At 37.0% G+C, this 12,956-nt stretch overlaps 1 protein-coding gene across 34 annotated transcripts in view; it reads right to left on the reverse strand.

Annotated features, from left to right (window-relative positions):
• LOC123764935 (microtubule-associated protein futsch) overlaps positions 1-12,956 on the reverse strand; it is a 229,995-nt gene that overhangs the window by 172,876 nt on the left and 44,163 nt on the right. For 16 of the 34 annotated variants that reach the window (XM_069333230.1, XM_069333222.1, XM_069333231.1 and 13 more), the window contains 3 exons: positions 6,759-6,860; positions 1,752-1,862; positions 12-110 (listed from right to left, as the gene is read on the reverse strand). The exons of 8 other annotated variants lie outside the window; for them this stretch is intronic. In XM_069333230.1, coding sequence (XP_069189331.1) covers positions 12-110; positions 1,752-1,862; positions 6,759-6,860 — 312 coding nt within the window. The remainder of the gene's footprint in view (positions 1-11; positions 111-1,751; positions 1,863-6,758; positions 6,861-12,956) is intronic. 10 more of the 34 variants (XM_069333245.1, XM_069333242.1, XM_069333233.1 and 7 more) reach the window with 5 other exon arrangements.

The raw sequence follows: 12,956 nt of genomic DNA on the forward strand, positions 1-12,956 counted from the left end.
GTGGCACTCACCATAGTGTGCAAGCGTGACTGTAAGCGTAGGGAGGCACTGGAATGGCCACCTGATTCTGAATCGGAGAGGAGGCGGGGCAGGTCACCATAGCTTGCCCTCTGTTAGTGAGTTAAATCTGTTCAAGGCTAATATTGGTCATAACATGTCCTGACTGCCTATAAGTCAACAATGTCTGTGTCAAAACATTTCAGCCTATAGTATGTTATTATACTTCAAAATATCATTTTTGTAATTAGTTTCAGCCAAGCTATCCTCAGTGCAAGTCACATCTAACAAGTTCATTTTCTCTTAGTATCAGACAAGAGTTTTTAAAAGTTATTGCAAGATTTTGAAGGCAGTCAAAAGCTACATTACAAAAGCAGTAACTAGACATGTCACGTACTATTAATCTTCAATCAACAAATCTTTGTACTGATCAAATAAATTAACAAAATGTGACAAAGCTTTCAAAGCATTTTTAATACTGTACAGCATTTAAGCAAAATTAGTTATGTTTAGTAATCTGAAAATATAATGGAAAGTTAGTTAACTGAGGCATTCATTAGAAACTGACAGCAAAAGACAAGCAAACATATGCAACAAACTATTACATGCACTTAAAATTAGACATTCCGAGACATGACCTTACTGCTTGCTTCTTGACATTCTACATTTCTTTAAATATTCTATATTGATTTCCCTTGGAAATCTTTTTCTTACTCTTCTGTCATCATCCTCCAACTGCTCTTAAGGCTGAATATTCCTTGCTAGTACAGCACCTAAGTCTCCCTCACTTTCATATATTCTTTACTTTTAATTCAACCATTTGTCTCTTTCTCTTTAAATTAATGCTTTCCCCCATCTTTTCTCTTTTTCCATCCAATATTATTTCCAATAAATTTAAATATTACTCTTCAAGAAATCAAGTAATTGTAATCACTATACATTACCATACTTAATCTAACTCACTTTTTAAATACTGTACATCTTATGTTTCTCCTATGCTAATCTTATTGAAGAATTCACTACCAATTAAATCTTAATCCTTTTCCTAAAGTCTTCTATGAAAAAACATGCTTTAAGTCTGTATAATGAATATATACAGTAGTATTTAACTTTATATTTCATAGTATCAGTCTAGTTTTTCCACTATAAAATTACAAATATTTTAATCAAAATTATACAGTACAGTATGTACATTCTTTACTGGCGTGCGCTCTTAGGTTTCATCCAAACTCATTTTCCTCCTCAACATTAACTATAATTCTGCACTGGTACTCTATCACCTTATTATCTATTGTACTAGTGACAGTTTAGTCAACTATGATATCTTTGTATTTTCTGGCTATATTTTCCCTGTTTGCTTGCAATATGTTATCTTCACTATTAAAGTGTCTTATTTATTTTTATATCCTTGTATTTTCTGGTTCATTTAAATGAAAGCCAGAAATCTCACTTCCTGATTGCACAAGTAGTATGTCTCCAGTACTGTATAAGGGAAGATCTGAGCTTATGAACTTCACAACAGAATAATTTTAATACTGAAGCATCAATGATTTTCTGATAAAAACACATATCTACGGTATTTACAGAGGAAATTCTGATGTTATATTGTACACACTGATTATTGTAATTAATTACTTAATATATTATATTAATATATTATTAATTAATATAATTATAGTATATTCTATCCAAAGTAGGTCTTATCTGAGAGGTAACAGCAGAAAGCGTAAAAAAATTATTTTTTCTAAACTTACCAATTTTTTAACAGAGACTGAGCGAGATGGAATGTCATGTTGAGGTTGAGCACTTAGTGGCGATGACACAATAGGGTCATAAAGTCGTGTCAGGTCAGAAAAGCTGCGTGTCTGTTCACAACACAACACACATGCAGGTTACATTACATGCTTTCTAATCCAATTACAGTACAGTATATTAGTATTTTTTAACAATAAAATGTACAAGATAATTCACCTTAATTTAAAATTTGAAATTGCATTTATTTTGTAATATTTCCTATTGTTTTGTTACAGCAAGACTTGATGTTAATAAAATCAGGACTTTTCAGCAGAATTTTGTTTAAAATGCTTGAAGTTGAATGAAAATGGTATCCGATGGGCGAGTATATAATTCTCAGGATATGAACAGGCTGATGTAATTTGTATAGGGATGTAGTGATTACAGGGATTATAACAACTTCAGGGAGATGTAATTGGTACAAAGTGGCATAATGAACAGAGTGAATATAATGAGCGTAGGGCGGTGAAGCATGTGGTGCAAGAAGGTGCTCGCAACCTGATGAATGAATTGCAGCCTGGTTCATCAGGTATCCTTTGGAGGTATTTATCAAGTTCTCTTTTGAACACCATGAGAGGTTGGCCAATTATGTCCATTATGTTTAAGTGGAGTGTTTTGAAAATATTGGGTCTTTGATGTTGATAAAAGTTCTCTCTCATCTTACCTATTGCACCTCTACTTTACAACAGGGCTATTTTGTACTAACTGCCATGCCTTCTGGTTTTTATGTGATGTTATTTCCATGTGCAGATTTGGAACCAGTCCCTTTTAATATTTTCCAAGTGTAAATTATTATCTTATCTACCCGCCCCTTCACTACCCCAACCACATGCACTCTAGGGAATACAAATCTTAAAGAATCTAGTTAAAAATTTAAGTGGTCCCAAAACTTTAGATGTTTTATTGAGTGGATTCTAGTAGTAAAGGATCTTCACAAGTTCTCCAGACCAGCAATTTCTCCAGGTTTGAATGGAGCTGTTATTATGCAACATTATTCCTAGAGAGCACTTGGAAAAAGTTATGGAAAGTATTTATCACTGGTATGCCTTATCATGTGAAATGTTCTTCTTGTCTAGCCAATAATTTTTCTTGCAGCCATGATAGTAACTGTATTGGGTTCTTTAGAAGTAAGGTCTTCTGATATGATTACTCCCAAATCCTTTACATTACTTTTTCATTCTATATTGTGATTTGACTGCATTTTACATGCGGTTTCTATTTTTATAATTTTGATTTTCCTTGGTACAGGAGCTAGAACTTATCTTCATTAAACATGATATTATTTTCTGTGGCCCACTGAAAGCTCTAATTTACATCAGTTTGGAGGTTTGCTGGTTCTCTGTATTGTCTATTCTCATAAAAATCCTAGCGTCATCTGCAAAAGATGATGTGGTACTATTGTTTTGGTCTATGTTATGAGGATGAGAAAAAGTACTGGAGCATGCACAGCGCCTTAGGGACAGCTTTTTACAGTGGATAATCCCAATTTTATGACCATGTTACACATTGGGTTTTAGTCATTAGGAAATTAAAATTCTATCTTCCTACTTTACCAGTAATTCCCTTTGAGTGAAGTAACACTACGGTCATACTTCTTAAAAGCTTTCACGAAAACTATGCATATTACATCAGTGTTTTGCTTGTCTTCCATGGCAGCTAAGGACATGTCATAATGGTCTAGCAATTGTGAGACTAAGGAGTGCTCTTTCCTGAATACTGTACATGTTGTTTGGTGTTATGTAGACAGTGTGAGTCCATGTGCCTTGTGAACTTAATTCTTAGCACTCAAAGATTTTTACGACATGTGATGTAGTGCTATTGGTTTACCATTTTTTGCCTTTGCTTTATTTCCTCACTTATGGAGTGGTGCTATCTTCACTGCTTTAAATGTCAGGGATAACACCAGTATCTAGGCTTCATCTCCAAATAATTTTAGGTGCCTACAATAGTGGTGGTTTTACACTTCTTGATAAATACTGAATTCTAGTAATCAGTGCCTGGTGCAGAATGCATAGGCATATACTGTCTATGGCTACTTCAAAGTCTAGTGGGGTTAGGGTGACATCTGATATGTGATTTGTTATTCGATTATCAATCTCCAGTGAGTTTATGGGTTCAATGAAAACAATCGTATCCTGTATCCTCGGTTTCACTCATTTCTTTATCGTCATCTGTGAAGGTTCCATCTCCCTTGCACAGTACCTCAATACTAGATTTAGTTTTTTCTAGCTTTTTTCATAGGAGAAAAAGTATTTTGGAATCTTCTCATGGGGAGAAAGTTCATCATGAGAAAGCAGGACTAGAAAATATAGGTGGAATTTTACTATATTATCTCCAAAGTGTATCATGTAAGGTTCCAAGTTCTGTACATACAGCCACATGCAAATGTTAAGATATATTATATGTGAAACTAATGTATTACATAGAGGACATTTACTACAAATTTTACATTGATGAAATAGACAAATAATTTTTTTAAGATTCTACTGCATATTGGTCCATAAGTTCAAATAAAAATATAAATGGATTTAATAGTACAAACTGTACAGGTAATTCCATTTTTGTCTAGTGCATACCACATATTGGAGTAATTCTGTCTATTATGAATTGCATCTCACATTTCATGCAATAACATATATTAAACAATGTTAGATGTATTCCCCAACACTAATTATATATCTATTAAAGTAATACAAGATCTTGCTTCTCAGGAGTACAATAGACATTCGGTTGCTCCTTGAGGTGACAATCTACTGTCATACAGAGACTTATGAACAGACAGGCAGGGAAAATTATTCAGGAACCAACACTGCAGACTTTTTCAAATGCTCTTGTAGGGTCATATATCGTGCTAGGGAGGTACAGAAAAACTGAATTATAAAAATGATGATAATAAGTACAGCAGAGAACTGTACTTCTCAACAGACTTGAAGCCATATCTTATTCTCCCTTGGCATCATAAGTGACCACCAAAATAGGATTCAAAAACAGTTCATTTACCTGTCTGGCCAAACCAAACAGGCAGTTCAGTACCAACTTCTACCCTGGATTCTCAAACCCTGATTATGCCACAATTGTCTTCATGCAAATATTATACAAAACCTTACCCCAGGAGAGAATGAGAGGGGTTGGGAGCAACCAAATTTTCCAAAAGAAAAAGAAAGCTTGTCATAGTGACTCAAATACTTATTCCTGAGCTATCACACACAGTTGTTCCAAAAGGTAAGCCACAGATGCCACAGACTCCAGTAGCAAAGTAAAAATGAAGATACAGACTGCCCCTGTGATGCAAAGTAGTGTTGAAAGATACTGTACAAGGTTATGAGCCCTCACCTTGTATCTTGCATGTTGGTGCCTTCATTCTCTAGCCCTTCTCAGTCAGCTGAGAGGGATTAGAGAATGAAGGCACCAACACCACCATTTGCCACCTGAACCCCCTTCCTCTTCCCCACTTACATTGAGCACGAAACCACACTAAACCCTGTAAGCAAACCATCCTAAAGAGGTGGAGGAGATTCTTGAGGTTTTACCCACAATACCTTTCACAATAACTGAAAGATGGTGCTTGTCTGACAAACACAGAGCTTAAGCACTTAAAGTCAAAGAGTGCTTTGAACCTTGAGTTCTCGCCTTTCTGTTCTGATAAAGGATATAAATAGGGGTGGACACCCAAACACATTGCATATGTGAGGGTAAAACCGACCATATGTCCAACATGGGAATGTAGAGGGCGTGGCGTAAAGAGATGGTCATTGGGGTTCATGAACTTCATATGACCTGACATGCTGCATCATTATAAATTATGGCTTCTCACAGTTAAAAATACTGTAGGAGCCTGGCTGTCAAGGCAGGACTGCTCGACTATCACTAACCTTAGGGTACAAATGACACGTCGTCGACTCTCACAGTGTGTCGATGACCAAGTAAACCCCCTGTGCATGGCAACAAAAACCCAAGTACTAAGAGCAATGCCTAAATAACCGTGAATAATGTGATATACAGTAAACTCAGGTTGGAGAATCAAAGGAAGCAGGAAGACCCATTAAACACAAAGGTAATCAGAGGACACACAAGGACTTATTAAGCATGGACACACAAGGCAAACATATAGAGATAGCTTAAGTCACTGTACACAAACAATACAGTACTGTACTGTATTTCAGTTGATGAAAACAAGTCACTTAGGATAGGTCCTTATCTGCTGACAGAACATGGGCAATTAGAAAAATGCAACAATTTGGGTTTTGGAACCTTGGGTAGGTATTAGTACTACACCTGTTGGTAAGTGACTGATTCTGTCAGGCAGGCAATTAAGCCATTTAGAAGCTTTACTTGGCAATCACTTGTGATACCAAGTGAGGATTCTATAGGGGTCCAAATCTTTTAGAATGGACCCATGATGATCACCTTATGCAGGATTGAACTTTTCTCACATGCCACTCAAAGACCTTATATGATCCTGTGAGGGTATTTAAAGTGATCCCTACAGTAGTGGTGCCTGAACAATGTTCTACTTATTTATTTATTTATTGATTTATTGTATATATAAAAGAGTTCTTACATTCTTGTAAAGCCACTAGCATGCATAGCATTTCGAGCCGGTCGTTATCTTAATTTTCCCTGGAATACGATCCACCATATAGTTTAACAACCAAGTACCCATTCGGTGCCGAGTGAACAGAGGCGTATAGTTAGGGATTGGCGCTTAGTCAATCCTCCCTGGCCAGGGTAAGCTCCCAGGCCAAATCACTCGCAAAGTGTGGGGCAAGTGTGTTACCACTGTGTCACGGAGACTATTCATGAATACACAACAGTCTGTGACAAAGGACTCTTGCCTTAAGGAGCAACCAAATGTAGTAACTCAGAAAGCTCAGAAAAATGTACAGTAGAGTATATATATCTACAGCTAAACCTTGTTTATCCTGTCTACTTGTTGTAGATCTTTAGATTTTTGGTGTAAAACTTACCAAAGCTTTCACATTGACTGTGGCCAAGGCAACACGATCACCTTCAATTATGGAACTGTTGATGTCTTGATCTAGAACTCGAAGATCTGTCATGCTCCGGGTCTGATGTGCATTCCAACATAGGGTTAGTGGTTAGTGGCTCTAATATTTGAGAAGCTACAAATAAAAACTTTATATATATATATACTGCATAAGATTTCTCAGTCTAAATTTATATCACTAAATTAGTAATAGGTTAGTAAAGCTCTACTATAAAGACAATAAAGTTAGTACTATAACAAAAAGTTAATACAGTATGTTCATAATTTAGTTGCAAAGATATAAATTATAGCTACAATGAGTATTTGAAAGTAATTGAATATCAGTAAATTATAAATAAAAATACTGTTTGGAAGAATATTAATACAGTTATTGCAATACAGTGCAACCTCAATTCAGCAAACTATATGGAACCAACCACAATTTGTTGTAATCAGAGATGCCATCAGGAGGCCTTTTTTTCAATTATATAAACACAAGAAAAATAAATTGTTATATACTAAAACTTTGCTGTACAGTAATAAATCATATTTTTATTTACCTTAAAGAAATGCATGGCATTTTCATACTGCATATCTTGCTTGAATCCTCTAGCGTTGCAATTTGTAATTACTAATGCTACTTGGTGTGTGGCTGAGTTAGCAAGGATTTGTGAAGGTAGTCTCCCATGATACAATTCTCTTTACTTTTTTTCATAACAAAATTAATTTTAAAAGCCACGAATTTTGAGGAATGCCAGGGGCCATAAAATTTTGATGTTAGGATAATCCAGGAAGCCAAGGGGGTTAGCCAGAGTTGCAAGGAAGTTGCAAGATTGGAAAGTGGGTGTTTATCTTGTGTTGGTTATGAAGATCAATGTCTCCACTATTCAGTCTCTGACCAGACCTCCTGATTGATGATTTGGTCAACCAGGCTGTTAGATGCAGGTATTCTTTGGGGGTATTTAGTTCTCTTTTGAACACTGTGAGAGGTTGGCTAGTTATGTCCTTTAAATTTAGAAGGAAAGTGTTGAAAAGTCTTGGGGCCCCTTGATGTTGACAGAAGTGTCTCTTGGCGTACCTATTGCACCTTTGCTTCTCAACAGCTATTTTGCACCTCCTGCCATGTCTCTGGGTTTCATGAGGAGTTATTTTCATATGCAGAATTTGAACCAGTATCTGTGTGTGTGTGTGTGTATACAGAAGAATAACCATGAAATTCTGATCCTGAGAGATCTTCAGAAGCCCAGGAGAATCAGTCATAGTAATGATGTTGCAATGAATATTGTATGTAGGGAAGATATGGCCTCAGTTTTCTGTGCAAGCAGTGCTGAGTAACTGTTACAGTAGTTCTTAATGTATGAATAAATCAAGCTATGCTATGAAAAATACTAGAATCTAATTGCAATCTACTGCTGAAAGGGCACTGCCTTTTACTAATATAAACAAAAGCCGGGTACAAACAGAATATAAAACTTACAGACATGACAGTTTCGTGCTTGGGAGGCTGAACAGGCAAGTGAAGTGTATTATAAGAGTGAAAACAGAGTACAAGTTTGATAATATATTAAAATTAATGAACATTTAATCAATATGAAGCCTTCAGGATATTATATTTTTTATTTCCATTTTATTTTACACAAACATTGAGAATCTACACATCTTGATTAAAAAAAAAGGGTGGGCGGGCTATATTTCACCGAATCCTGTCAACATATATTTTATCCATATGTTATGTTGTTCCTATAACATAATACTATCAGTGGCATATGTAAGGGTGGTGAATATAAGAACTGCCTTCAGACATTTGTGTAAGGAATCATTCAGAGCCTTGTATACCTCATATGTCAGACCAATACTGGAATATGCGGCTCCAGCGTGGAGTTCACATCTATTCAAATACAAAATGAAGTTAGTAAAGGTTCAGAGGTATGCCACCAGGCTAATCCCCCTAGATGAGGGGAATGAGCTACAAGGAAAGATTGCTGGAACTAAACCTCATTACACAAACAGAAGTACTGTACTAGGAGAGACATGATCACTACCTATAAAATTCTCAGGAATTGACAGGGTAGATAAAGATAAACTATTTAGCATGAGTGGCATGCAAACAAGGGGACACAGGTGGAAACTTAGTACCCAAATGAGCCACAGGTATGTTAGAAAGAACTTTTTCAGTGTCAAGAGTAGGTTATCTTTAAGCTATCTTGAGATGATTTCGGGGTTTAGCGTCCCCGTGGCCCAGTCCTCGACCAGGCCTCCTTTTTGTTACACAACCCCCAGGAGGCAGCCCGTAGCAGCTGTCTAACTCTAGGTACCTATTTACTGCTAGGTAACGGGCATCAGGGTGAAAGAAACATTTTGCCCATTTGTCTCCGCCTTCACCGGGGATCAAACTTGGAACCTCAGGACTACGAATCCAAAGCGCTGTCTACCCAGCTGTCAGGCGTCCCAGTAGTGTTAACAGCAGAGTACAGTAGTTAACAGATGGACTGCATTAGGCAGAGATGTGGTGGAGGCAGACTCCATACACAGCTTCAAATGTAGATATGAGAGGACCCAATAGGCTCAAGAATCTGTACACCAGTTGATCGACAGTTGAGAGGTGGGATCAAAGACCCAAAGCTCAACCTCCCACAAGCACAACTAGGTGAGCACTCAAAAACTTATGAGAGAAAAATAAATACAGGTAAATGTCGAGTGTATGAGTAAGTTCTCACTTTCGAGTGCTTGTTGATACAGAAGATTACCTCTTGGGCCCAGTGTGTTACTTCTGATGATCTGGTACAACTGGCATTCATTTTTTTCCCCACAGATGGGTTGATACTACTTAGCCTTCCTGACTTGGTGCCTTCTTTTGATAATTACTTAATTTACACAGGTGGTACAGCAGACAAATTTTGACTTTGTAAGCAGACCTAAAAAAATTTCCTTCCCATAGCTCATCTTAAGCCCTTAAGCCTAACCCTACTAGTTTCTTCTCAAAACACAACCCACTAATGCTAGTTTTCCACCTGGAACACATCCACCAATACCATTTTTTTCCTGAAACATCCCACCAATACTAGTTTTTCTCTGGAACACATCCCACCAATACTAGTGTTCCCTGGAACACAACTCACCAATACTAGTGTTCCCTGGAACACAACTCACCAATACTAGTGTTCCCTGGAACACAACTCACCAATACTAGTGTTCCCTGGAACACAACTCGCCAATACTAGTGTTCCCTGGAACACAACTCGCCAATACTAGTGTTCCCTGGAACACAACTCGCCAATACTAGTGTTCCCTGGAACACAACTCGCCAATACTAGTTTTCCCTGTAACCCAACCCGCCAATACTAGTTTTTCCCTGGCAGACAACCCACCAATACTAGTTTTAAACCAGCAATGCTAGTTTCCCTTAGAGCACAACACACCAATACTAGCTTTCACTGGAACACAACCTGCCATTTCCAGGTTTTCCCTGAAACACAACCTATCAATACTAGTTTTCCCCAGAAGACAATCCATCAATACAGTACTAGTTTTTCCTGGAACACAGCCAACCAAGACTAGTTTTTTGCTGAAACACAACTTACCAATTGGTTATCAACCAGGTTCCCAATTATGAATTAGTGAACAAGGGCGAGTAAGGGTAAGGATCAGCACACAGACAACCCTTTCTGCCTATAATTCAAACACAATCAAAAATCACTCCCAAAGCATGTAGCAAGTGTGCAACCACTACACCACAGAACTTTTCACCTCTAATTTTAAAGCTGTGGATTGAATTAGACTCTACTACATCTGCTTACATCTCATTACCCAATTTATTTAGTACGCACTACAAGAGTACAGTAGAGTACTTTTCTACTTCTCCTAAACTGATTTGTACTGAATTTCTCCTAAACTGAATTGTACTGAAGATCAATTTCCACTCGTGTTCTCTCATTCTACTTCTTATTTTAAAAAGTCTCCTTATTTACTGTCTATATCATTCAGTTTCTTGTACATTGTGATCATAACTCATTTGGCTTTTTCTTGCCTTCAGTGTTTGCAGGTTCAGCTTCTTAAATTTTTCTTCATATTTCACCTATTTTATAGATTTGTCTTGTGGCAAATCTATGCCCTATTCAAATTTGAGTTTAATTTTGTGAGATGTGGGTTCATGCTGCTGCTGCACACTATAGGACTGGCCTTCCACAAGCCGTATATAGTTCAGAAGGCCTTCTTGTTTGTCTTGAAAGGCTCCGAGTGTTACTCTGTTTACATCCATTTATGACAAGATTTGATGTGATGCTCACTTTTCTGAGGCTGTTATTTTATTTTGCCAGTTTCAGGAATTCCTCATTCTCAATTTGGTCGATTCCTGTTAATATTTTGATGATCATATCACCACCTTTTCCTTCTATCTTCTAGCTTTGGCATATGTAATGCTGCTAGCTTCTTTACATAACTCTTGTTTTTCAGTTCTGGAAGCCATTTTGTAGCATGCCTTTGCACCTTTTCCAGCTTATTGATTTGCTTCTTGAGATATGGACACCATACGCAACTGCTGAACATTCCAATTTTGGTTTTGCAAAAGTCATAAACAGTTTCTTTAGTATTTCACTATTCATATAATTAAAAGCAAGTCTGAAGATGGAAAGTACAGCATATGTTCCTTCCACACTGCCCTGTGTTGTTGTTCTTGTGATAATCTACTATCCAGAACTACCCCTAGATCTCTTTCCTTGTTAGGAGTTCTTTTAATTCCTTTCCACATAATTTGTAGGATGTGTGTAGTCTATATCCTTGTATTCAACATTCCATAACATGGCATTTATTCATACTGAATTCTATTTGCCACATCGTGCTCCAAGTGCTTATTTTATCTAGGTCAATTTGAAGAGCATGACAATCTTGGTCTCCTATCTTCCCTAGTAGCTTAGCATCATTAGCAAACATGTGCAAATAATTCTATGTTCCTTCTGGTAGATAATTTATATAGGTGATGAACATTACCAGTGCAAGAACTGAACCCTACGGGACTCTGCTAATAACACTCCTCAGTCAGATACATTGCCTTTGATGTCCTCCCTCATTGTTTTGTCAGTCAGAATTTTTTTCATCCCTGTCATCCCTCAAGTATGTTCCAGTTTCCAAAACAACCTCTTGTGTGGTACTCAAAAGCCTTTCTTTAGATCCAGATAGACACAGTCAACCCAACCACCTCTCTCCTGTAATACTGTATCTCTGTGGCTCTATCATAAAATTTAAGTAGATTTGTTACACAGGATCTTCCTGTTCAAAAACCATGCTGTTTGCCTGTTATTATATCACTACTCTCTAAGTGTTCCAACCCATTTGGCTTCAACTATAGTTTTTAGTACTTTGACAACCACGCTTGTTAGTGATACGAGTCTCTAATTTAGAGGTTCCTCTCGAATACCATTTTTATAGATTGTTACTATGTTTGCTTTTTCCATATATCTGCTAAGATTCCTGTGCACTAGGATGTTTGGAACATTACTGGGAATGGAAAGGTCAGCTCAGTTGCAGATTCTCGCAGCACCCAAGGTGAAAGGCCATCAGATCCAACTGCTTTATTTCTTCCTAGTCCCCCTTGAGTAATTTTTCCACTTTTTCTTAAGATATCTCTATATACTCTATGGATTATTCAGGAATTGGTATTGGATCCAGTTCTATGAAATACACTTTGGAACTGTTCATTTAGCATTTCACACATTTCTTTTTCATTCTCAGTACAGTAGTCCTGTTCCCTGTTCTCAATCTCTGAATTGTTTCCTTTACATGAGCTTACTTTTAATGAATTTATAGCAAAGGCCTGGATCAGTTTTACATTTGTCTGCTATATCTTAATCAAAGATTCCTTCTGCCTCTCTCCTTACTGTTGTGTAATAGTTTCTTGTTTGCTTGTAGTGCTGGTATGTTTGTGGGTTAGGTCTCTTCCTATATTGAACCCATTGTTTTGTCTTTTCCTCTCTGGCCCTCTCACAATTTCTGTTGAACCAATCCTGTTTCCTGGTCCTACATCTTTGGTTTGGTATGAATGTTTGTGTGCCTTCATTTGTATATTTCACAAAATTTTTCATACATCTCATTTACTTCCTTGCCTAGCAACAAGTCTCTCCGATTAAACTCATTAAAAAAATTTAAATTCTCCATAGTGTCCTCTCTTGAAATCGAGTTTATC

This window comes from Procambarus clarkii, chromosome 29 (assembly GCF_040958095.1).
Source record: "Procambarus clarkii isolate CNS0578487 chromosome 29, FALCON_Pclarkii_2.0, whole genome shotgun sequence".
Classification (NCBI taxonomy): domain Eukaryota; kingdom Metazoa; phylum Arthropoda; class Malacostraca; order Decapoda; family Cambaridae; genus Procambarus; species Procambarus clarkii.